We start from the raw sequence: 26,426 nt of genomic DNA, 5'->3' as shown, positions 1-26,426 counted from the left end.
GATCTTTAACATCTTTCATTTGGCAGGCATGTCCTGTGAATCTTGTCATCATTTTTTGTGACACTTTTAACACTTTATCTGGTGCTCCTTTGGTTTGGGAAATTTTTGTGCAAGAGACAGCTCAGAGTTGAAGCATGGTGTGCTTGTGAGATGGCCTTGGTTCACCTCACAGATGAAAGCTTTTTCCAAGTTCGCTAATCAAACAGAAAAGTTTCTGTGGACAGTAAGCACCAAAACTATATTGCAGCAAAGGATCAAGCTCTGATAGGATACAATTTTATCATTATTGTGGGCCAGAAGTTTGCCTTTATTTAAAGAGGAAGACTGTCTTGGAAACATGAATGTAAGAATAACTATTTGCCTTTGAAGATTTTTAAAAGTGTTGTGCTGAAAGATTAATTTGGAAGGTGTTTCAAAGGTTTGTAAAGTGTAATTTTCTGAGAAGAAAATAAGGCTGGGAGCTGGTTTTATGACAGTAGTGAAATAGTCTCCTTCCTATCAGCTGTTCCAGAGCTAGACAGCAAGAGTTTGCATCAAAGAGATTGGCTGCAGGACCCATCCTGAACTGATGAAAGGAAACTTTCAGTTACCCTCAGTTGTGGAAACTTTCTTCCTTCGTTTCAAAATGGGGGTTTATAGAACTTCTCACAGATTTGAAAACAAAACAAAAAAAACCAAACCAAAACAACAACAACAACAAAAGCAAAAAATCCCCAAAACTAAAAAAAAAACCCTCCAACTACCAAACCAAACAAAACTATGTGCCCGGGTTTGGTTCTAGCATGGCCTGAGTACCTTGTTCCTATAAACTGCTAGGACTGCAGGTTATTTCAAACCATAGAATCATAGAAAACCCTGAGTTGGAGGGCACCTACAAGGATCAATGACCCCAGCTTCTGAAAGTCAGGAGGCACCAACATTTGATCTTGTTGGACCCAGCTGAGAAAGTGATTTCCTTCAGAGCATGCTCAGCTTCTTCTGAGCTTTAAATTCAGTATGGTGGGAGCTTTTTCTGGCTACTTCTTTAGACTAATACTGTACCTGCCTTTACCCTGCTTACAGTGATTCTAAGCATACAGCGTTGTTGGTTTTCTAATGAATGTATCTGACTTCCCTCTAATACTTTAAAGCCAAACAGAGTGAGAAATGAAACTAAGGAGCTGCGGTTGTTGTGTGCTGAAGACGAGCAAAGCAGGACGTGCTGGATGACTGCCTTTCGACTCCTCAAGGTAGCTAATCTCTTCTACTTTTGCAAAGCTACACCTAGAGTAAAGTGGTATTTGTTATTTTGTTAATGAGAAATTACCTATATGTTCTTAAATATCATCTGCTCCAAAACAATATGGACAAGAGCAAAATGCCAAGCAGACCTGTCCTACCTAAGAATTTAAGCACAGGACTAAGATCTATTCATTCATATATTATTCAAGTGTAGTTTTAGTTTGGGATCCAAATTTGAAATATGAGAATGAATTAAAAAACCTGCTTACAAGATATTTTCAAGTTATCTTAAAGCTAAAGAAACTGTTTTCATAATGGTATGTGATTCTTTTCACTAAAACAGCATTCCTTTAGCATTTTTTTCCATTTTTTCTATTTTTCTATTAGAAGAAGTAACAAAATTAAGTAACCCTCTATCTGGGTGAAAGTTAATCTTATTTGAGAGTACACAATGAAACTTCTTGATAATATGATAGGAGGCTTCACTGCTTTCTGAAACAAAATCAGGATGGAGGGAGCTGAGGAGAAAGCTGACTATTTGGTGTCCTTTGAAGGAGAGAACTTCCTGATCTTCATAGGAAAATGTGCATAAATTCTGGTTTGGTTCTAAGTCTTTTTCTGAATGTGCTGCTTTGAAAACTGCTGTGTTTCTCTCTCTACCTTACTATGTCCTATGTACTGAAAAAAAAAGACACTGTTTTTAAGACACACCAAAAGATAATTAAAGTTGTACAGTGAGCAAAAATTAAGGCTTTGCCCCAAGGCTGTGTCCATAACGCTCCGTTTCATTCACCATCTCATTTAGCTTTCCATAGTCCTATATTATTACCCTGTTTGGAAATTGTATAAACTGTTTCAGTAAGCAGTGTTGCTCTCCTTCAGCACTGTGCCTCTAGGGAAGGCACTGAGTAGCTGTTTACCTATCCTAGCTACAAGGGTTGCTAAAATTCATCATGTTCAACCAAGGGCATGACTGGAATTCAATCACCTTATTTTTTTTAAGATGAGAAAAGTACCAAGCGATAGTGAAATTTATTGAAAGAGCTAGTGAATTCGAAAGGTTCTTATTTTTTATCATTATGAAAACTGAGTTTGAATGTCTTGTGCAGAATTTCTTTTAAGTTCTGAGGGTAAAAAGAAGGGAATTAATATGTGTGTTGTGATCTTGACTGAAAGCTTGTGTTCTACAAGGAAAACATGATCATAGCTGAGAGTGGCAAAAATAACGTGTGTATATCACTCAAGCTTGTATTTTTTTAAATGAAACTTTTTGTTCATATTTACTCTTTGCCACCTGCCAATCACTATTACTCAATACAAATGGCTTTGGGACCTTGGTCCAGTGTAAAAGTGGTATTAAGAAATCACTACAGTATTTTTTCCTAGTGCAAATATATTTGAATAATAATGTCCTTGTGTTTCTGTTGGCAGTATGGAATGCTACTGTATCAGAATTACAGAATTCCCCAGCAGCGAAAAGCCATGCTTCCACACTTTTCCACTCCAGTAGTAAGTGATGAACTTCACCTCACTGATGTATGATGTTGGATAAGATACATTTGCTTTTGCATTTTAAAAGTGGAAAATTTTACACTAAGAAATGTAAATTCAGCATTGTGTAGCAAATCAATGTAAAGTTCATGTTTTGCATGAGTACAGTTTTTGTGGTTGGCTCTCCATTATCTTAGGCTTACATGATCCACATGATTGAAAAATCTTGGCTACGTCACGCTCTTTGAGATGTACGGCACAGAGAGACATCTGGCTGTCTCTGTAGAAGCCAGCTTAGGTCTGGCAAAACTAACATGTAGATTTCCTAAAATATGTTGGGCCAAAAGCTGACTGTTAACTACCTAAAAGGGAAGAGCCTATATTTGGATCCCAACTGGCCCTGAAAATGACTGGAATATAGTAATAGGGCAAGTGGGCAACTTGAGCAAACAGGTTATTCTGAGCCTTTGAATGGTCTCACTCCCCTACAGTCGAAAAAACATCTATTTTTGTGTCTGTGAATCTTTTGAAAGGAGAAAAAAAATAAGATGTATTTTCTGTGCTGTTGAAGGAGGACTTTGGATAGTCTTCTGAAACCAAAACAGTTTGAAGTGAAACTCAAGCTGGTTTTTCCTTTCCCTGTTTTTTGAAATAAGTGAAAATTCCTTTTCAGAGAAGTGTATCTGAAAACTCACTAGTAGCAATGGATTTTTCGGGGCAAATAGGAAGAGTTATTGAAAATCCTGCTGAAGCACAGAGTGCTGCCTTGGAAGAAGGACATGCTTGGAGGGTAGCTATCTTCTCTTCTTTTCTATTTTTGCAATCAGTAAGTGTCTGTTGAGAGCCAAAACACAGAGTGTGCTATGATGTTAGTGCAGTGCTGGTCACAGTATAGCTTAGCTCCGACCTGAAGCAATCACACTGCAAGCATGCAGATCTGAAAGTCAATATCCATCTTTAGCAAAACTGTCACATTCACAACAACCTTCTACCACTGCTTCTCTGTCCCCCTAGTGTCCAGAGGAAAGTTGAGGGGGAAAGCAGACCCACCAGAACTTTACTGCCAGTTTGCAAAACCAGTCTCTGAGGAGGAATATGTCAAATTAAATGCTTCCCCACATGGAAGAGGCTGGGGCTCTGACTAATGGCTTGCTCCCAGTAAGTTTAATTGCAGAATATACAAGAGGCAGGACCTCTTGCAATGAAAACTGATGTAACTTGTTTATAGTGTCTTGTGGACAGACAGCTGCAGTACAAGTTTTCCCACATGCTCGTCTTTTAGGGAAAAGGAGTCATTACTGAAGCATTAGCTGGTGCTTTATGTACGGGAGGGAAATACTGCTTGATTTACTGAGTGCCTGGTGTTTTGCCTGAGCAGAAACATATCAGTCTTTTCTTTTTTTCTGTCTTTTTTTCCTTTTTTTTTTTAAGATACTGAGCTTTCATCATTAACATCTGGCTCGTGTTTTAAGCCAACTGAAATGAGCTGCTGCTTGTAGATTAGCCCCCTTCAAAATTGCATTTCTTTTTCTCATCCTTGCATTAAATCTGCCCAGCCCCCAGTTTCCTGTAAATTTAATCTATATTGCATGCACACTAATTCTCTTCTCCCGAGACGTTAGTGTGGATTTAACGGTAATTCATTTTCTCTATAGAAACGTAGCACAAGAATGAACATCTTGGGTAGCCAAAGTCCACTCCATCCTTCCACACTGAGTACAGGTAAATTCTTATGGTTTGTAACCATAGTATCAGAGGTCTCTGTGGGTAAAGAAAAGGTACATTTCATACAGACACAGAGCGCAGCCATGTAGTACGAATGAATGCCTTGGTGTCAAATACAATCCTTATCAGTAGCTCCTGTGTCATTAACATGCCTACCCATACAGACACCGTAGAAGAAACTCGTTTTCCTTTGATGGCCCACTCAGTCTTTTCTTTAGGACTAGTCTTTTGAAACTCGTATTTTGTAAAAACAGACACTCCATAAACATTTCCATTTAAAAGAATCCAGCAGTTAATTTGCCGTTTTGGACAAGGAAAGTCAGTGAGTGATCTTATAATCTTTAAAGAGTAGAAATTAGAGTTTTCAAAATGGAATTTTTTTCCCTAATAACTGAAAAAATGTAAAATATGCAAGTCCTCAACATTTCTTTGAGAATGTAAATTTATTAAAACAACAGGAAATTTCACTTTAATATCCTAGACTTCTTGGAGGAAACACAGATATTTTCTCTTGCTATTCTGTTAACAGAATTTTAAAGTACCATTTGAAGAACAAAACAATAAAGATAAAAATATTGGGGGCTAACTTGACTCTTGAAAGCACCATCTAAAGTGCATTTCTTTATCTGAGATTTAGAGGGACTTGTTTCTAACTCATTGGCTTATACATTGAGTTCTAAGGAATGTTAGTCCCAGTATGTTCAAGAAGCTATGTGAAAGCAGTATTATAAGAGACTTCTCTTGTTTATCTAATTGTATATCTCCAAATCGGGAAATACGTAGAGATACAATGCCTCTCTACTTGGTATATTAAGTAGATGCATTTTTTAATATGAATTCTTTTTTATATAGGTTGATGGAAGATACATTATATTCTGTAAGAGAACTATACCCACTTTTAAAATGTTTAAATAATTAGTATGTGGAAAAAATGGTTGCATGTGTAATTGTTTTTAACCATCCTCTCCCTCTTTTTCCTCTCACCTCCAGTTATTCATAGGACACAGCACTGGTTTCATGGCAGAATCTCTAGAGAAGAGTCTCACAGGATTATTAAGCAACAAGGGCTTGTAGATGGGTAGGTATTCTTGTTGCTCAGTATTTATGATCTGACAGTAAGCTTTAAAGATGAGAGCACAACTTATGCTGTAATAGTTTACAGGTTTATGAGCATTTCTGAGTAACCTGATCGTTGAGTAGTCCCGTTATAACCTGCCTGGATTCCAAAAAGTCAGAGTGTGTGCTTGTAGGAGTGGATCCTAACTTTTAATTTTAAAAGTAAAATCTTAAATACACTTCTTTTTCAACAGAGGTAGTCAAGTTTTAGATGATGTTAGAATTTGAAAATAGTTAATTCTTGTAATATGGGTTGAGGAGACATTTTTCAGGCAAAGCTGTACCTAACCTTTTGCCAACAAATTTATAATCAGCCATCCGTGCTCTTCTGCATGAATCAGAGCAGCTAATGGTGCTTGCTCACTGTTTCTGCTCTAGAGCAAAGAAATGAAAGTACCTGTTCCAGCACTCTGTTAAATGTCTGTGGTCGAGATTTAAGTATCTTCTGAGCATCTCTGTTTTCTTTATTTATATGGAGTTATGGTTATTCAAGGGAAGTTGCTTGAACTGAATTCAGCATTGTTGATTTGTAGGATGGGAAAGGCATGGTTGCCTTTGGTTCACTGTCTTCATCGCTCTCAGGGTTAAGGTAGAAACATCCATGTTGGCTTCACAGGAGACAGTGAAGTTCAAACCTTTCTTCAGCATTTTCTGATTCAGAAGCACACTCATCTTTCTGAAGACTAAAATACATTAGGGAAGTAGAAATTGGTAGTGCATATATAAATATTCACCAAGCAGTGTTTGCTTATTTTGGGGGGGTTTCTCTAGTCAAAGGCTAGACAGGGGGTTTTAGCTATGCAGGTTCAACAGAAAAGAGAAGCTGAGAGCACTGCTGACTTTTTGTGTTTCTGGTTTTCACGTTATAATCTTGGGCTCATTTTGTCTTGTTGCCTTAGGAATCTGGTGGTCCATCCTTCTTGAGGTTTTCACGAATGTGTTCATATGTTTGATGTTGTGTTAAATTTGTGCTTAATCAGCTTACTCACTGTGGAATGTAAAAAATTGGTTAGTTTGGCCATAGTTAAGGTCCACCAGCAGTGACAAAAGAACAAGGTTACCTATGTGCTCTGAGATCTAAGGATCATGATTTTCGGGTGGAAAACTCTTGCCTATGTTTTCCTGCTCTGTGTGATCTTGAACAAAAGTAGGTAGAAAGCTAACAGGCTCCTGAGGGTTCATGGAAGAGGCTCAACACTGTATACAAACAACTGATGCTGATATCTTGGATATCTCTGGAAGTTCTTGCTGAGGATGCATCTCTCTTGTTAGCCATTGTTTGTTTGGAAGCTGGTTGCTTCCAGAGGTTGAGTAAACAGTTGCAGCATCAGTTGTGCAGACCTTGGCTTTGTGCCACCAGCTTACGATACCATGCATGATATGAAGCAGCTAGATGAAAAATAATTGACAGATACCTGCATGAACTGAGGCAACCACAGGGCAGGTATGGTCTTTCTCCCTCACGTGGATCCTAATTTATAAAGGCTTTTGTCCCTTTTTCACACATTTGGTCTTCTTAGGATTACAACGGAACGTTCAATATATGGTTTCTGAGAGTGGCAAGACATGCCTGTCCCTGACTACTGAACTCACTTGGGTTATGATGGTGTATTTTTCTGGTACTGACATTCCTCAATCAGTTCTGAGGAGCTGGAGTAAAATCTTTTGGGTTCTTAAGACTACAAGCAGTTCTTTCAACTGCACCTTGGAAAAGTGTGTTCCTTGCTTAGTGGTCAGCAATTAAGAGGCCTGCCCCAGTCCTGTGCTCAGCCATCTCTCAAATCCACTTGTGCTTTGTGCAATAAGCCTTCTGCAAAGGTATATTCTTTTTTCCTGTGGCACGGAGAGGATCTGCTTCCTTAGTTCATCAATATCAAGGGAAGGAAACACAGAATTTTTTATCTAGCTTTTTTTCTCCTCTTCCCAGTATGGATGTTAAATAAAGTCCATTTGGGGTAGGACTTCAGTTTTGTGGGTTAATTTAAAAGTGACAACTACATGGTGTATGATGTTGGTAGCTGTATGGTTAATGTACATTTTTTTCCACATGGTGAGGGGAAAATACTGTGACTGTTCTAGAGGAAAAATCAGTGTGTGTTTTCCCTATCTTGATAATTTGGAAGCTACTTAATTGGTAAATAATGTTAAGAAAGTATTGAGCTGTTTCTGTGCAATTGCAGCCATTTAACCTACACATAATTTTGCTGACACTGGTCTTCTGTGAACTGATGCAAGATATTGTAGTGGAACACATTCCCATATATTACTTTCCTATCTATAGAAATTCAGATTTTCTCTACAATTAAATTGATAACATTTTCTTCATGAGAGTACAAATCATTAATAGAAAGCTGAGTTAGAGGGAACCTTAAAAAAGCCTCATAGGTACATTCTTAGTGGAAGAACTACCATCATGTATCTTGCACTTCTTCATCTGTTAATGTTGCATAACCATAGTATAATAATAGGAAGCAAATTGCCAGTTACAGAATCACCTCTTAATGCCACTAAAGAAGAGTCTGACAGTGGCACAACATGACTTAGTGGTTCTGATTATTTAAGAACAAACAGATGGGGATATTCAATTTGTTCTTAAAAATGTTCTCTCCTAGATTATTTCTGCTACGGGACAGCCAAAGCAATCCAAAGGCATTTGTACTCACGTTATGCCATCATCAAAAAATAAAGCATTTTCAAATCTTGCCGGTAAGTAGATTATTTTTGATACTGGTAAAAAACCCCGAAAATTTAAACCATTAAGCTTTTGCCAGCATCTGAGGAGATCTCTTATTAATTACTGATGTAACTAACAAGGATGTTTCCATTAGCAAATATATAAGCAGATATTCTTTAAAATATTCTTTAATCAGTCAAATGTCTGATTAAAATTATTGGGTAACGTTACTGGAAAACTATTGTAAGTCACTACATTACACAAGTCTGTGTAATGCACAGAACTTGTTCTCTGTGACTGTCAGAGACAACAGCAGCTGTTGTCTCCCTTCTCCCTTAAGCAAACATAGAATAACTTTGGGCAACTTTAAAAAGTTTTATTCTGGAGGTTATCCAATAATGTTGAGCTTCAAATAACATTACAGAGAGATGTTGGAAAACAATTTGATTTTTATCTTGATCCAAAAAAGCATGAAAAATTTAAGATTATGTAGGCCTTTTTATTGTTCCAAACCCTCTTCCGTTGTTTAGCTGGCCAATTTTACAAACAGCTAACAAATCCTTTTGGGGTATTTTTGTTTTTGTTTTATATAATGAACACCAGTGCTGTCGGTACAACTTTCAATTACTCTGCCCACAAATTTTCACTTTCATAAGCAAAATGTTACAAGTTGGGTTAAGGTATGTTTTTTCTAGCCCTGTGCATAGTTTCATAAAGAACTGCAGGCACTGGGTTGTTTATGCAACGGAGTGCCCATCATTTATTTATGTCACACACTGGTGGTACTCTTTTAAGTTTTTCGACTTTGCATCTCTTCATGCACAGCCTAACTTGAAAAGGATGTTTTGTTTTCCTAGTGTGAAGATGATGGACAGATATTTTTCAGTCTGGATGATGGGAACACCAAATTCAGTGATCTAATCCAGCTTGTTGAATTCTATCAACTAAACAAAGGAGTCTTGCCCTGCAAACTCAAACACCACTGCATCCGAGTGGCCTTATGACCTCAAATCTGACTCTTGCTGAAGACTGTATTTGATAGAAGAGTAATTGTAAGAGAACGTTGACACTGGGGAATTGGCAGATTTGTAAGTTGGTTAAAAAAATAAATATTATGCACCTTGGGACTCGAAAGGGATGGATTCGACAGGTGCCAACAGACCAAGATTGCTGGTTTGTCTAACACCTAAGAGTGATTGCTGCTGAGTGTCCCAGCATCCCAAAAATGGGGGGAGGGTCTGTAAAACAATGAGTAAATTTGAAACAAAACTGGAAACTATCTTGGCTGGGCCACTTAACAGGAACAAGTGTGAAGAGAAATCTTTGAAAAGAACTCTTGCCCTGGAATAATCTTGACAATTAAGACTAGTGTGTTTACTTTTTGTATTGATCACTTTTTTTGCACTCCTACTTTGTTTCGGATATTGTATGCAGCCTATATTAGGAGCTGATGTGGCTTTTAAAATTCATGCAGGAGTTGGGTATTAATCTGCACCCTAAAATGTATGGAATGCTTCAGCCTAAAAGGATCTAGAAGAAAATCAAGAAGTGTGTGTGTGCGCGCGCGTGTGTCTCAGTACTTCTCTGGAGACCTGAGGTTCAATGATCTGCCGATGTCTTTGAAGAAGCAATGAGGATACAATTCTAAAAGAAAATACCACCAATATACGTACTCTTGAAACTGTTGACTTGTAGCATTATGGCTGTAGTATGTTGATGGCATATTAGTGGCATCCAGTCATGCAGAGACTGTATTAGATTCTATGCACAAATTTTTATTATTGGAGTGGTGGTTTGTTTTTTACAGCCTTTTGACTGTTTTCCTGAGGAAACTTGCTGTTACTAAATAGAGTAGGACTGAATGACTACACTTGTATTTGAAACCACCATTTTTTGTGAGAAGATTCTTCTGCAGGTAGTCTTAGTATGACAAAATAAAAAAAAATTAAAACCAGTGTTTTTTAGCTTTATAGCTCCTTGAATTTTCAGACTGTTTCAAAGAGCTCTTTCGATAGAGTAAAGCTACAGTGACACAATGCTCTCCTGGGGATAGGGCATAAGAAGAACTGAACCCCTTCTGCTTCTTGTAGGGCCATGAAAGTTTACATGGTGAGAAGGGACATGCTGGGAATAGAAACAGATTTGATTGTGAAGTAACTGCTGGCAATATCATCCACTGAGGTAACTGGTGATCCCTGCGTCATGTGTGCTACTGCACACCAGTACCTGTGGCAGACAAGCATGTCATCTTGCTCTGGTGCTGGTTTGTCATCAGAACTACTTTATTGTTAATGTTTAAATGAATTCTCTAATGTTTACTCAATAACTCTTTCTGATGATAAATCAGTATTAAAGTCAGACAAGTCCCACCTTGATCCTGCAGTTGCAACCAACCATTCCTTCAGCAACTGTCTGAACTGAAATAACTTCCCGGTGCTTGGTGCCATTAGCCACAGGGAGAAGTATTCCACCCTGGGAACTTGCAGAGTGTAGTGCAGAACGGAGCATTTGTAAAACGGTAAATTATCTACACAGGCTAGTTAATCCTTAATATTTGCCACTGGGTTTGAAATCCTAGCCATCTGAAAGGGTAAAGAAGGAAAACCAATCCTACACTTTTAGGTCTTCATGTAGTGTTAAGAATAGCTTAAGACAAACCATAACCTGCCTGAGTCATCCATATCAGCTTAAACTATGTCAATGGTATAGAAACACTGTATTTTAGTTTACAGAACACATTTAGTATTTTTTTCCATTTAATGTCTAGATACTAAAAATGAAGAAACTTGATTTTGTTTTTAGTAGAAGCCGTTTTTGTTTTGTTTTGTTTTGTTTCGCTTTTTTTAATTGTACATAGTGAAATGAGTGTTCCTGCTTTCTAGACAATGTATTTTAAAACCTTGAAATTAAGCTAATTTAAGTCTGACTTCACTTTGCATGCTTCTATTTGGCCCCTATTAGGAGAAAAAGATACTTGTATTGACTACATTACCAGTTTAATAAGACCATTTATGCTGTAGTTTTAAGTTTTTCTGTTTACATAGCTTAGTGACAACCATGCATTTTTCCCAGTAGGCAGATAGTATTTGCAGTGTTTCATATTTATAAAAAAAAAACTTTGCATCTTATTTAAATTGAAAATAAAAGTTTGACTATGAACCATGATTTTTGTATGTAGATGGTTGACTTAGTATTTTGTACTCTTCCCAGCTAAAGTGAGCTGTTTTGAGAAAGTGACCACCTTCAAAGTGGCAACAATCTTACTTAAGCAGAGCACTGCTTTGTCTTCTTTCTGCTGGAAAACAGTCAATGCCACCTTAGTTTTCCAACAGATTCAGCTGGCTGCCAGCTCAGAATACCAAGGACTGAAGGACATTTGACTCTTATTTTTGTATTTAAATGACATGAATGTAAAGGGGATGCTCAGGGTTGTTTTGGAGCCTGTTGAATTTTTATCTTTTTGCCTGTGATTTTATTTTCTAAATAAATACTTCATGTAGCAATCTTGAATATGTTGAGAAGGAAAATGCCAAACCATTTTGGTAATGAGGTTACTAGTTAAGTTATGTTACGATAGGTGTTAAAGTACAAAAAACTTTTTATTTGTTAATTAATCTTGAAGAAACACGTGCCTCAGTTTAGATGTTTTGTCTTATCTTTTCTGCACTAAATACCTGACAGTTTGACCAATCAATGCACCTTTCCAGTGGCAAGACTTGCTTATCGTAAATTATATTGTCACAATGCAAGATTTAGTGACTGTAAAATGGAATAAAGTTTAAAGTTTCAGGGAATGCAAAAGGTATTAACTTAAGAGACAAAACCTTTATTCAATATGCTTTGCTTCATACTGTAAATAGCTTTTTGGCTTGTGAACCTAATTGTAATCTTTCAGGTATTTTTGTACAAATAAGGGACTGATATTCTGTTTCTTGTAATTAGAAATAAACGTTAATACAATGCTATTCATTTTATATTGGAATGAATGTCATCCTTTGGATATACCAGTACACTGTGTATCTCTTGCCTTAATACAGGTTAATTGAGTAGGTCATGTTAAACAGCTTTTAAGAAGTGTGAAGAGGAAAACACAATCCCCAAGATACCTTTATTCTTGCTGTTCTGTCTTTAAGATTCCTATTAGGATAGACTGCATTTTATTTAGCAAAGAACTTATTCACTCCTTTTGTTTGAGAAAAATTACTGGGGATATTCTGCTATGGTATTTACAATATTCATTTGGGAAGGCTGCTAAAATCATATCAGAAGAACACACTATGACCAACTTTCAGGCCATAAAGTTATAACTCACTGAAAATGCACACTCTGCATAAAACATGTTATTGGCCTGATAGCTGTTGGGTCAGAAAACTTTTCTGGATCAGTACTTCCAGAAAGCAGTTATTTACCCCTGTAGTCCTTGTATTTTAGTGTTCTATCAGAATTTGGGTGGAAAAGCACCATCTGCACAAAACACATCTTTACTTAAAAATTCCAGGGGGGTGGAGGAGTGGGGTGGAGGGATTGGTGGTTCTTCTGGCAGGTAGAAAAACAGAAGGTTGGGAATATTTCACTTTTATTTTTTGGACACAATCCTGTTTCCTCCTTGTTAATCCATAGAAGCCATCAAATCCATTCTATTCTGGCTTCTGCATGCTATGTCTCCATGTGATGTCTCCATATTGCACTACAGCATGAGTTAATTAATATATTAGCATGATGAAAATCATTCATCAGCACGTAGAGGAAGAGTACTTCCTTTTGATTTTGATATTCCTCAAGTTTTTTTCTATCTGGACATGCATGTTGAAGTGCTTAGAATTCACTATCCTGCATGCAGTAACTTATTTTTTTCACTAAGTTTAAGGGGACTGCAGATGCCTATTTCCTGCTTGGCTAGAGGAGGCCATACTAACATTGAAACTGATTCCCACTATGATCATTAAAAGTCACAGACAATAATTCTACATAAACCTGTTTAAAAAATACAAACAAACAAACAATAAAAATCAAAACCAAAACCCCACCTTGCTTTATTGTATATATTGCATTTGGAACAGACAAGAAGATGGCATTAAAAAAAAGCAACACAGTAAGAAGATCTCAGTAAGGCTGCCCTGTGGCAAGGTAGTGCTGCCAGCATGTTTGTCCAAACTGCCCACCTCTGTGGGCAGATGCAAAATGATACCTGTGAGATCTGGCCCGTGGCATTAGCAGTGGGTACTTGGGCTATCAGAACATCACCACTACAAAATTAGTGTGGCCCAGAAGTGGGTCTGTGGCACAGATTTTAATTACTTGCCTGATAGGTTAGTGCTTCTTTTCATTAGTTGCAGAACAACAGACATGATCAGACATCTGATCCCACATTAAGCATTCTAGCATGAAGTTCACCAGGCAAAACAGCTTAAATGCATTTGGGCCTGTAAATAAATTCCTATCAGACTCATGTTTTTCAGCATGTGGCTGCAGGACTTTCATCCTGATACAAAGAACCCTTAAATTAGGATTCCTTTAACACTAAATTGTTGCTTCAGTCTATACCTGCAAAACCAGATGAGAAAAACATCACCAGATGAGCCACTTCCCTTCAAGTTGAACTTTTGGTCTTTGTTGTTGCTAATTTAGTAATGCTTTAATCTGGTTTGTCAATGTCCAGTCTGTAGACTGCTTTGTGTCTCAGACATTGTTTTTCTGGCATCTTGGAAACTTCAGTAACAATGTCAGCAGATGGAGAGAAAAGATACCTTCCTCTGAAATATCCATGCTACCTTCATTTGGGTTGCTTCTGCATACTAAATCTTAAGTCTTCCCTCCTTAACTTGAAGCACAATTTAATTAGTATTTGAAAATCCAACATAACTACAACTATGTCCAAGGCCTATATGATTTTCATTTGATATTGTGATTAGGCAGATCTGAGACTTGAAAAAGAATTCGTTTGTGTAATCCACATTGCAAACCCTTAGCCCAAAGACAATTCTGTTCTAATTGCTCATCATTTTGCACAGATACCAGCAGATGTTTTAGCAAGAAACACAGGTTCACACAGGACACTAAGCTGTGATTAACAGGGTCTTAAAACACTTGTTAGTTGCCCAGGTTTGTTATGCTTTTCTATAATCAGGTCTTTTCCATCCTTTGGCTGCAAGATCCTGGTGCCACAACTTGGGAATAGGAAGGTGCAATTACAAACAGCTGCTGGCCCTGAGCAAAAATACAGCCTGGCTTTATGGGCCCTGAATATCAGCTTGGCTGTGTTCAGAGATATAACTCCTCAGAGCATAGAAGAGAGATAGGGAGGGAAGTGGAAAGGGAGCAAAGAATTACTCTTGGGCAGAATTGTCCAAGGGCTGGATTGGGTGTGACTAGGAACACAGAGAAGACAGTGTTGTGATGTCCTGAGTGCTGCACACCCCTCCCTAAGAGTCAGTTTCCCCTCTTCCTCCCCCAAACTTGTGAAGATGCTTCTACACAGAGACTCCCATCATATTTGCCCTTTGAAATACAGTCTCCAGATGTGTTAGGACTGGCACCTCGCATTACCAAGGAGAGAAACAGCAGTGGAATTGGTGTTCTCTACAACCTGCCCATTCTCCAGAACAGCCCATCCAACTGCCATTAGAATGAAGGATGGTGAAAGTGTAGTAGTATGGTTCTGCCAAGAACGATGACAATCAAAGCAAGTGGCTAAGCACAGTCCTAAAAGTGTACAATATCATTGCTCCACAAAGAACCCTAGGCACATCCTATTTTTAAATAATTTAATTATTTAGACCTTCTCCTTATTTGATTTCTTTCATAATACTTCTCTTTGCTGCTGAATTTGTGCATTATAATAATGTGCTCTGTGTCACTTTTACCAACTCCTAGTTTTCAAAAAGTTGCTGTAGCACTCTCAGAATTGAAAACAAATACAGAAACAAGCCAAGCTGTGAGAATTGGACCTTCCTGAAAAGTAACTACACAACACATCTAGTTATGAATGTAAATTGGTAATTACAGAATTGGTGGATATAAGACTTATTTGGGTTTTTCTTTTTTTCACTAGATAGTAAGGTTTGTGAAAACAGCTGGCTGAACAAGGGTGAAAGTCATTGAAGGCTCACAAAGTTTGCCTCAAAATACTTAAAATCAATTGCTGCAACCAGCATTTGACCTGCTCTAGAAAACAGAGTGCTTCAGAGAAGCCCATGTACCTACGAAGGGATTGCATCCTCTCTCCCTGAAAGTATAAGAGAGCAGGAACTCCAATGACAGCAGAAAAGGAGACTTACGATGCAGTACAAATGGAAGACTAAACATGAAGGTCAGAGGAACAAACAAATATAGAATAAAACAGTTCAGTGAGCTAGTATAATAGATTTATAGATAAACATAGGCAGCTGAGCAGAAACAAAACAATTATGATATTTTTTGATACATAAGTCACCTGAAGTATGCAGAGGATCAGTTCAGGAAAACCACAAGTATTTCTTCATAAAATGCTCATATAACCTCTTGTCTTGTCCACCACAAAATGTAGCACATGGCAAAAGTTCACATGGCTTCACAAAGGGCTTCTGTCACATCATGACAGAGAAAACTCAGCTGATGGATAGTAACTACAAAAACCTTTTTCTCTGAAAGTCTATTGATCATGTGTCACCAAATGCCAGGAGCAATCTTCAGGGGAAGAGAATCATTACTTGACAGCACATATGTAGGTACATCTTCTCTGCATGTCCACTACTAAGAGAAGGGGTAGAGATACTTTTTATCTGATCCAGTACTGTACCCATGTGAGGGCTGGCTCGTACAGAAGGTAGCAACTGAAGACAGCACTTTAAACCTGAGGAACAACCAGGAAAACCTGCTCTAAAGTCAATTGGAGGCTCCCTTTGGCTGAATTAAGGCTGCCTTTAGTGAAACAGCCCTGTAAGTATTGAATTTGCTTCCTACTACCCCACCCCAGGAAGCGATACCTGCAACAGCTTTCCTGTCCTCGTGTACCTTCCTCTGTTCCAGCCTGCCACTGGCAGGGTTTGCTGTGGGTGTGGGAGCTGCCAGAGCAGAGCTGAGTCCATCAGGGCTCTGAAGTTGTTCAAGAGTAGTGTCTGGCTTCATTCAGCCTCAAAACTGGGTCATAATTGACAGGGACTGACCTTTTGAGGTATCCTCTAAAATGAGCTTTAAACAGAGAATAGGTCTTTCTCCCTTTCAAGTCAGAAATTAGTATATTAAAAGTTGCATATAAAGGGCATTTTTGTTCAGCGGTGCACAGGGACGTATTGTAAAGGGTTCTCCTGGGGTAAAACACAGGTTTTCCTTACACCATTGACATCTGGAGAACAGAAAGAGGTATGCACCTGCTCAAGCCAGGGGATTTTTCTTGCTGTAACCTATGGTGCAGCCAGAGGGAGAGTGCTGTGCTGGCATGGGGCAGGCCAGGAGTGGGGGGCACATTGGGAGCTGCTGAGGCTCTCCCAAGCCACCCACTGCTGTTCAGGTAGGGAGAGAATGGAAGAGTAAATCACAGAATTTTTAGGGTTGGTAGAGATCTCTGGAGATCATCCAGTCCAACGCCCCTGCCGTGGCACAGTCACCTAGGTCAGGTTACACACGAACGTGTCCAGTTGGGTTTTGGATGTCTCCTGACACAAAGACTCCACGACCTCTCTGGGCAGCCTTTTCCACCCTCAATGTAAAAAAGTTCTTCTTCATGTTGAGGTGGAACTTGTGTTTTAATTTATGGCCATTGCTCCTCATCCTGACCCTGGGCACCACTGAGAAGCCTGGCATCATTCTGTTGACACCTGCCTTTGAGGCATTTGTGTGCATTGATGAGATCAAATCTTGGGGCCCAGCCCGGTTCCATCCCGCCCTGGAGGATCCTGCTGTCTCCCAGCAGCAGGCGTCAGAGGTGGCTGGGCTCTGTCCTGCCCCAGTGAGGGGCTCACCCGGGCTGGCCGCGGGCAGCCGCTGCCCTGCGAGGGGCCCGCAGGGGCTGCGGAACGCCTCTGACAAACAGGAGCGGGGGACAATGGAACCCCACTTTGCTGATTTCTACTCTCCGATTCTGACAGGTCTTAATCCCGCAGTAAGTGGCATCAGCGCGGGCGAGCTGACATACAGCCGGGGCTGTGCCGCCGCGGGAGCCGGAGCAGGCCGGGCTGTCGAGGCCGGAGGGCCGCGGGCACGGCGGGCTCCCGTCCCCGGCCCCGGGCCGGCAGAGGGCGCGCACCACGGGCCTGCCCTACATGGGGGTGCAGGGTTCTCCTTTGGTTGGGGTTCCTTTGTTTTATGGCGGCAGCCTTGGCCTCGTCGCCTGTGAAACCGCTGTAAAACAGCTCCAAGCCGAGCCAGGGTGCCTCCGGCCGGGCGACTGCTGCAAATGGCAGCGCTACCCCCGCCCCGTCCCCGCCAAGAGCAGCGTGTCCCGGTTTGGGGACATGAGGGTTTCGCCCTCCCGGCAGTGCCCCTGAGGCACCGGCAGGCGCGAGGCGCTAGGTACTCGCTGCCCCGGGAGCTCTGGCTCTGGGGTTTCCCGAATTGTACCACTGCCCTGCTCGTGTGACCCGCCAGACATCCCGTGGCGTGGGCATCCTCGTCGGCGGAACCCCGACAGAGGTAGGATATGCCGGCGCTGCCTGCTCGCTCCATCCCACGTCTCATAGGATTTTTCACCTAAGGCTCTGTGAATAAGTGAGAAATCCCACGTCCCTCCCATCGCAATGGCTGTGAATTGCGGCTGGATGAGCCCACAGGTTTTCTGGTTTCCCCGTGCTGAGAAAGAGCGGCTGATAAAGCTGACATAACCACGCCTGGTTAATGGTTAACGAAGGAGCGCAGGGTGAAGCCGCGATAGTTGCTGGAAAAGCCGTAGAAATTTCTTGAGATTAAAATTCCTTAGCCACTTCTGGTGACCTCTTCTTCACAGGGCGACTTTGAACACAGGGAACTAACTATAGGGAACTAAAGACAATTCCTGTTTCCAAGATACCTGGAAAAGGAGTGAAATCCCCAAAAGGTAAGGATAAATTTGGTAATGTCTGAAAGTGAAGCTACCTCTGCACTTTCACCAAATAATCTGATCCAACAAACCCATGTAATTTGTTAGGTATTAAACTAGTCAGTGTTTAGAAGTGCAGCATAATATGCTAAATGTAAGTATTTCAATTGACATGTGCTTAAGCCAGTTTTGGTGAAAGAGTTAGGAGTTCGTGAAGTGTCTTGAAATCAAAGCCTTGCAATTCACAACATTTTTGAGAGAACCTCTTCTTAACTGCTGCTAAAAATTGAGTTGAGGGCACTGCTGCTTAAGGGAAGCAGTCTGGAGGGATGGCAGTACTAAATGGTGGTGTACTGGGCAGTCTTGGAGCTGGATATCAGCTGACAAGGAAATTTTATTAATCTTTTCAAATTTTGTCAAAAAAACCCAACTTCTTACTTGTCTGACTATTTTGTGCTCCTAGTCCTTGAGCTTGGTTTTGTTGTAAACCTGTCACATGAGGTGTATCCTCTTGTAGAGATCCTGTTTATGGCTCAGGGACTGGAGTGATCTTCATATGTCGACACTCCAATTTTATGTGGGGCTAAATGTGAAACAGCAAAAATTATTACAGTGTTGCTGGGATTTAAAGAGTAAGAAGATGCTGAAATTAGGAAAGGAAAGGTGAAATAAAGTGATAATCACTATTTACATTACAGAAATTTACTGCTTATGCCAATGGTAAATAAAAGGGGAAAAGAAGATACTGTAATGAAAGGTCAATGAAAACCAGATTTGCACTATACCTGTGATGCTGAAAGGTTTCCTTGGGTGAGTGATGCCTCAAGAAAGAGCATCCCTGAATTTTGATGTTCAAAATGTGCATCCCCCACCAGCAACACAAAGTGAAGAAACTGGAATTTCTTGCTAAAATTGCTAAAGGTTGTTTGAAGTTGTAAGAGAGTTTCTTTGGTCAATTGATACGCATCAGTGGGAATTTTCTGTATTGCTTTTAGAGTATGTTTCTTACTCTGTTCTTTCCATTATGCTGTGTCCAGTTCTGGGCCCCTCAGTTTAGGAAGGATGTTGAGGTGCTTGAATGTGTCCAGAGGAGGGCAACAAGGCTGGTGAAGGGCCTGGAACACAAGCCCTTTGAAGAATTTCTGAGGGAGCTGGGGTTGTTTAGCCTGGAGGAAAGGAGCCTCAGGAAAGACCTTATCACTCCCTACAACTACAACAAAGGAATTTATAACCAGCTGGGGGTCGGTCTACCAAATGAATAAACGGGAGAAGAAATACAATGGCAAACTGTCATTTCTTGGAAAATATATTGGGATTTTAGTTTTAGACTCTTTGTCAGAGAGCTGGCAAGAGGACTGTATGTTTAAAAGGTCGCTCTTACAGTTTACTATTTAATAATACTGTATCACTGCCCCTTTTCCCCCCTATTCTCCTCTTGTTTCGAAAGAAACATTTGTTTTTAAAATTCAGGGCAAATTTCCTAAGCTTTGTGAAGGTGTAAATATAAATTAGTTTTATCTTTCCTGGTTGTTTGTCTTCAGAGGAATTGGGTGGTTTACATGGAGTCAAATGTAGTTTAATGTTATTATTCTTATATTACATCAGACATATTACTGTATTCCTAAAGCTGTATTTTACAGCTTCACAGGCAGACAGAGAGATTCTGTCCCTAAAAAGTTGATGACTGATGCAAGGATTAATGGCAGCACATGATTTTTTTTTTCATTTTTTCTCCCTTAGTGAAGTGCTGTGCTGTGAGTCTCAGTGTAGGAACATGGGATGACTTGAAGGCAAAGATGTGACTCCAGTACTGTGTCACCCATCAAAACAGCCTCTGTAGAGGATGTATCTCCCCATCTGTTAGGTACAGCCTATCTTTGCAAGGCTGGATATGAAGCAGAGAGTTAGGAAGGTTTTGTTTTGAACAAAGATAAAGTGGAAAGGTTTCAGTCGCTGAAAAGAGTGTAAGGAGGGAAGACATGGGACTCATCTGATCTTAACACTGGAGGCAGTTGAAGCCATAGTAACAGCAACTGTGCGTTCCAGTAGAAGCTGGAATATGTATAACCCTAAGTCAGGGTTATTATTAGCATTTCAGAGTTTCAAGCCAGTCGTGCCAAACTTGGGTTTGTGACATTCCTTATGCTTCAGATTTCTAATTTTTTTTTTTTTTTATATACCAAGTTCCATCTACTGTCTGATTGCTAGGGCAACGTCAAGCACTGGTGTCAGCAATACTGGCATATAACTTGGAGTTCACTTTACAAAAAGGAAGGGAATAATCGCTTCCTGCTTGGTAGACAGGATATAAGTAGCAGACTAAAACTGGTACAAAAAGAGGTCCTAGAAAAAAAATGCACTGGAGTGTATTGTTTAGGAAGGCTATAAATTCAGCATCAGAGTAATGCTGCTGCTAAGTTGCTTATAACACCTCCCTATGTTTTGGCCTCACTTGCACTCAGTTATGCTATTGACAAACTGTTTCATTTAAATGAATAAACCTCACAGTTTTTAGATTTTCCTTTTTCTGACATATGACAGCGCAGGTTCGGTTAACGTGACATAACAAGAGGGAAGCATCATTACTGTGACTAGTCATGCAGAAAAGTGAGATGGGAAATTACAGATATACTACATATGGTGCCTTCTGCTTTTAAAACAATCAGAGCTCAGAGAAGTAGAAAGGATCCAGCTAATCGTAGAACCAGCTCTATGAATTTCAAGGCAAATATACATTTCCAGACACATGGGACAAGCTGAAGACTGCTGAAATGCCAGCATGCTGGGAGAATGGCTGGCAGACACCTTTTCATCTCGGACAATACCGTAAAGGAAATGGCCTTTCAGTGTGGCAGATATTGTCCCTTTCTGTGCTGCTACTCTAAAGGAAGGGAGAGAGAATGAATGCAAAGGATTTCAGAGGAGGTGTCATCTCTTTAACGGCATCCTGTGGGTGCATTATCTTGCAGAGACCTTTTTCTTTGTCTCTTAGTCTGATTAGCACATGTCTTTGTGCAGTTTTAAAATGCTTGGACAGTTTTCCCTTAAGAAATACATGTGCCTTCCAGCAGTTTTAAATTGCTCTTGATAGGTTTGATATCCTTATACATCTGCAAACCCATCAGAATCTTGCTGAATTCTTGACTGTAATTATTCCTGTGGTAATAATATATTTCCTACAGTTTTAACCACACATGATGTGAAAAAGTGTTTCCTTCTGTCTGTTTTTAATGTGCTGTCTTTAATGTCCCAGAATTGTCCCTCTTGGGCTTTTAGAATTTGAAAAACAGAAAGAAGTTCTTAGTCTTCTCCTTGTACTCTTTTGTTCTCTTATCCTTTCCTTGGTTTCTCTCATGTTGTTCTGTTTTCAAAGCTAACCAGGCCCACTCATTTGAATCTTCCCCAGAGGACAGCATAAGTGTCTTTGAAGAGAAATCTTCTCTTATGCTCCAGGAGGGCACTGAAGTCTTTTTGAAAGTCAAAATCTGAGAGAATATTGAATGTTTGAGAAATGTTACAACAATTGATCAAAAGTCACTAGAATATTTTTCCTGTAATTCTCCAACTTGTTCTTAGTGGATCCAAACTTCTTGCTATTCTTGATCATGCTACTTATTAAACAGACATTTTCATCCAACAGTGCCACCAGCATTGGTTAGACTAAGACTGGACCCTTAAGACTTCTTAACCCTCTCTGTATCTTGCGTTACTTCAGATTATTTGTACTGAGCGTCTTGCAACTCTGTACTGACTATTCAAGATGTGACATTCCTAGCTCTTCTCCCCAGTTCCTATGGCTGCATCTTTAATAGGAAAAAAGGAGAGGCGGAAGGGGGATAATGGGATGGTGGAATGATACCCTTTCACTGCAAGTTTTTGTATCTCACAAATGTAAAAGACCCTAGGTATTGTGGATTTCATATATTTTAGGCAGCTGAAGTAAAGGACTCTGTGGAGTCCTCTGAGGACCTCCAGCTGTGGTTAAGATGGGACACAGAAGGAATGGACCAGAAAGAATACTCGCTGTAGTGGTGGGTAGTGAGAGGTCTGAGATGGGAGATGATGGGTAAGCCTGTATACTAATAAAAGACAAATATCTAGGAGAATTTGTGCAGGAGAAAGAGGAATATTTGTGGGGGAGAAAGAGGTGTATATCTCTCTTATGAAGACAGGCTGAGGGAGCTGGGCCTGTTTAGTCTTCAGAGGAGACAAGTGAGAGGGGACCTCATAATGTCTATAAATATCTGAAAGGAGGGTGTCAAGAGGATGGATCCAGGTTCTTCTCCGTGGCACCCAGCAACAGGACAAGAGGTTAATGAGCAGAAAGTGACGCACAGGAAGTTCACCCGAATATGAAGAAGCACGTTCTTGTGCAGGTGACTGAGCGCTAGAACAGGTTGTCCAGAGAAGTTGTGGTGTCTCCCTCAGTGGAGATATTCACAAACCATCTGGACACAATGCTGTGCCATTTGTTCTGACATGACCCTGCTTGAGCAGGGAGGTTGGACCAGATGACAACCAGAAACACCCAGGGAACAAAAGAATTGATTTTTGAAAAGAAAGAAATTATGGCTAGAGAGTATATTTTTGAAATATTTCTAATGAAAAGTAGAAACTAAGAACGTGTCAGACATCTTCATATTAAATAGTAAAAGTTTAATAATTAAAAGAAACTTAGTGATGATCTTAATCTATGAGGAAAATTCCTTCATATCAGTAAGTTTCCAAAATAATGTGTGAATAAAATTTAATATCACAATGTAGAATCAGAAGAAATACTTGATTGTGAGAACTTGAAAACCTCTGCATGACTGCTTAACACTGTTATTACTAAGGACCAATGATAAACTGGCATATGAAGTCAAACTGCCTAACAAATGTAGATACAGAACTATAATTGCTCATAAATAGAAGTCCTGAGACCAAATACATTTTTTGGTATTCGTTCGCTTTAATTAACCAATTCAACTGATTAATTCAAACTAACCTATTAAGCAATAGAAAGCATTTGTTAAGCTTTGAAACGAATAACAGCATAAGCCTTGAGGAATGTCCACACTCAAACAAAAAACATTTTGCACCCCAGCTAAAGCGCCACTGTGGGCATCCCCAGGCAGTCACCAGCCAGCAGCAGGGCCCTGGCCTGAGCCAGCAGGAAAAAAACAGCAACCTCTGGATGCACACCTTACACATACTGCTGTGATTTTTCTTTTTTAATTTTTTTTAGCATTTTTATCTTATTTCTTATGGCATATTTTTCTGTTTCTCCACTATTCTTTTCTTTCCAAGGTAATTTATATTTAATGTTGGCATCTTTCCATAGAATACTCCTTTTTATCATCAGCTATAATGTATTTAATTATATAACCAAACGTTCCTTGTTTGTTGAGGCTAATTACAACAGCCTTTACTCAGGTGGCTATAGAGGTACATGCTTATATATTTTAAGCTTCTCTTACAAGATTTTTTCAGACCCTCAGAAGTCCTTCATTTGCTGGTTGCTAACATGACAGGTGCCTCACACGCTCTCTCCTGTTTTCTGTTGCCTTGCACATGCCAGGATTTTTTTCTTGGCACTGCTCACAGAGGCGAAGACTTGTCTCCTGGCTTGCCTGCCCTGCCAGCTCTTAAATGGGCCCATATTGTGCCATTCTCCTTGGGTACCTGGGGACCAGGTACAAAGGTGTTGTTTCCTGAGCAAGTATTGCAGGACCACATCCTGAGGCCTGCCACACCTGCCAGGTTAGAGACCTGTTTTTGTGCTAGGCTGCTGAAAATGGCATTTCTTACAATGAGAAGTTTAAATTCAAAGGGTAAAACCCGGAGCCTTGCAAACGTGTTTTGTGTTAATGAAAGATAAGGCACAAAAATTAGAATGCATTATTATGATTGTATGTAAGTGTGAGGATTCTCTGTAGCTGCATCAGCAGCTCAGCTAGTTATAAGGCTGATCTCAAGAATATCTGCCCACGGCACACAACTGTTGTGTGAATTCATGCCCTGGGTTGTTCTTACGCCTACCTCTGCCTCCTCCTTTTCAAGGTTATTGATACACATTTCTATTGTACATCCTAATGAGTATGTTCCTGCCTTTGGGTGATTTCCATTCTAGCTCTAGCCAAAAATCTGAGATGCAAACATATTTTTTGTCTAATTTTCCTTTTTCTCAAAAAAAAAAATTTTTTTTTTTTACCACTGCAGTAATTTGTTACCATGTTGACTGCTGTTCTGTTCAGCCCAGTAATTACTTAATTGCATACTAGTCCTTAAATGACTTTAAGATTGAGTGGTGAACTACTCATTTGCTACTGCTGTGGCTTTCTCACATGTTTCCTTTCAAGGTTAAAAAGAAAATAAGACAAAAAAATGTCAGTCTTCTTTGCTACAGTTTTTGCTTTATTTTGAAGGTTCCTTTGGACAGTGCTTTTTTAATTTTTCAAGAGCAGATTTCTTACGCTTTTGAATATACATTTCTTAGAAATACATTGCGTCCTTTTGAAGCAACAGGTTTTGATGTAATACCACTTTATGAATAGTCATTTTAAAAGCACATAAATTTGGTCAAAATTTCGTAGCTGGCAGAAGGAGTGAGATATTAAAGGTGGTATAGGGAAGCCAGTGTTACTAATATTACAAAATAAAAAATGTTATTACAGATCAATAAGTACTGTGTATTACTGCCTTCTTTCTTACCTGTTCTTATTTATCCTGCTCTTGATAGTGGCTGTTAAAAAAACACCTTGTGGTTACTATTGTATTTAGAAAATCATCCCTAATTTGAATGTTTCATTGATTTTGAAACTTTAAATGATCTTGATGTTATGCAGGTTCTTTGGTGGACCTATTGACTTGTTTATGCTGTTTTACTGAGAAGGGCATATTGACACATCTTTAATTTATCTTGTTTGTTTTGAGGGTCAAGTTCCATCACAAGAACAAGGCTATGGAGGCTAGTTGCTGCAAATTGCATTCAAGTATTTATTTTTAGTGTATGTATGTTTGGTACACAAATTACAAAAAAAAAGTTGTGTGAAGAAAGGTGTTTGCTATTCTGAAGTTTTGATGTTATTACATCAGCGTGTAATTATGTTATTACAACATAATTACAGTACAAAGATTGTCACATCTAGTACAGCTGACCTTGCTGCCAGGTTTTGATTTGTCATCTTTTTGTGATTTTTACTGCTCAGCACAATTCCATGTTAGAAGTGAACCCACTACTTGTTTTCAGGAAAAGATTAGGGAGTTTTTTGAAAAAAATGCAGTTCCTACAGACAGCTCGTAGTTACTTTATCAACAGAAGCACTACATAAGAAGTGGAAATGTTTTGAAATTGCTAAGATGATGAATCAAAATTTATTGTATCCATAGCAGTCTAAAACATTATTTTGCTCAAGACAAGTGCCTGTTAAAGGAAACTGGAAGGAAAACAGAGCAAACATAGACATAGAAGCACCATTCATTTATTTGAAAAAGAGCAGGAGGGTTATCCTTTCAACCAAAGAGGAAATGTTATGAACCTGAGTGGCTTATCCAATAGATGTTTAACAGGAAAAACATAAAGAGAAATAATAAATAGGTAATGCGGGATGATAGAGTGTAACTGAGCTGTGAGTCCAGGATGTTGTGTCCCCTGCTGTAATTTGGACATCGTTCCCTTCTTCACTGTGCAGCACCTCTACACTCCCATTTCGATCCCAGGCACAATATTCAGCCCATTTTTCACTAAGAAAAAAATTGAATTTTGGTGCTGGGTGAGGATGTGAAGAGCTTCACTATAAGAAAACCCACAGCTCCACCTATCTCTATTTCAAATTCAACAGGCAGAACTATAGCAAATGTTCTGAGTCTTAACGCAGGTTCTGGATCCCTTATTCCCCAATATTCTTCCACGTACTAGTTGGGGATGCTTCTGGTCACCTGGTCATCAGAGTTTTACAGATTGTCTTCCTGGAGAGCAGCAGTAGCAGCCAGCAGAGCTGAAAGCTGCAGAGCTGAAGAGAACTGTATTGTCTCGGGCATCCAGAAATACTGCCAGGCTTTTTGTGACAGCTTACAATTCTAGCATTGGTAGAAATCAGCTCTTCTTTGTAAGTATCCATTGAATATAGTGTAACACTATTTCTCCTGGGATTTTATTTTTCAGTGAAAGGGAAGTAAGTAGATCATGTAATTAATCCTTTGTTTAACATAGCTTTGAGTTATTTC

General features: G+C 39.5%; 2 protein-coding genes across 15 annotated transcripts in view; both read left to right on the top strand.

The window, feature by feature from the left end:
* GRB10 (growth factor receptor bound protein 10) overlaps positions 1-12,330 on the top strand; it is a 145,115-nt gene extending 132,785 nt beyond the window's left edge. For 10 of the 11 annotated variants that reach the window (XM_038129250.1, XM_038129245.1, XM_038129246.1 and 7 more), the window contains 7 exons: positions 1,131-1,229; positions 2,653-2,730; positions 3,386-3,502; positions 4,368-4,434; positions 5,428-5,515; positions 8,166-8,259; positions 9,085-12,330. In XM_038129250.1, coding sequence (XP_037985178.1) covers positions 1,131-1,229; positions 2,653-2,730; positions 3,386-3,502; positions 4,368-4,434; positions 5,428-5,515; positions 8,166-8,259; positions 9,085-9,231 — 690 coding nt within the window. In that variant the 3' untranslated portion in view covers positions 9,232-12,330. Of the gene's footprint in view, positions 1-1,130; positions 1,230-2,652; positions 2,731-3,385; positions 3,503-3,726; positions 3,871-4,367; positions 4,435-5,427; positions 5,516-8,165; positions 8,260-9,084 lie in introns of all 11 variants that reach the window. The other variant, XR_005255973.1, reaches the window with a different exon arrangement.
* A 5,734-nt stretch (positions 12,331-18,064) lies between these two features.
* The window catches only part of DDC (dopa decarboxylase), a 69,679-nt gene continuing 61,317 nt past the window's right edge, over positions 18,065-26,426 (top strand). For 2 of the 4 annotated variants that reach the window (XM_038128578.1, XM_038128580.1), the window contains exon 1: positions 18,065-18,236. The gene's annotated coding sequence lies outside the window, so the exon portion shown is untranslated. Of the gene's footprint in view, positions 18,237-26,099; positions 26,309-26,426 lie in introns of those variants that run through there. The other 2 variants (XM_038128582.1, XM_038128581.1) reach the window with 1 other exon arrangement.

This window comes from Motacilla alba, chromosome 2, assembly GCF_015832195.1.
Source record: "Motacilla alba alba isolate MOTALB_02 chromosome 2, Motacilla_alba_V1.0_pri, whole genome shotgun sequence".
Taxonomy (NCBI): Eukaryota; Metazoa; Chordata; class Aves; order Passeriformes; family Motacillidae; genus Motacilla; species Motacilla alba.
The sequence above is the reverse complement of the archived record's forward strand: the minus strand, read 5'-3'. Positions and strand labels throughout refer to the sequence as shown.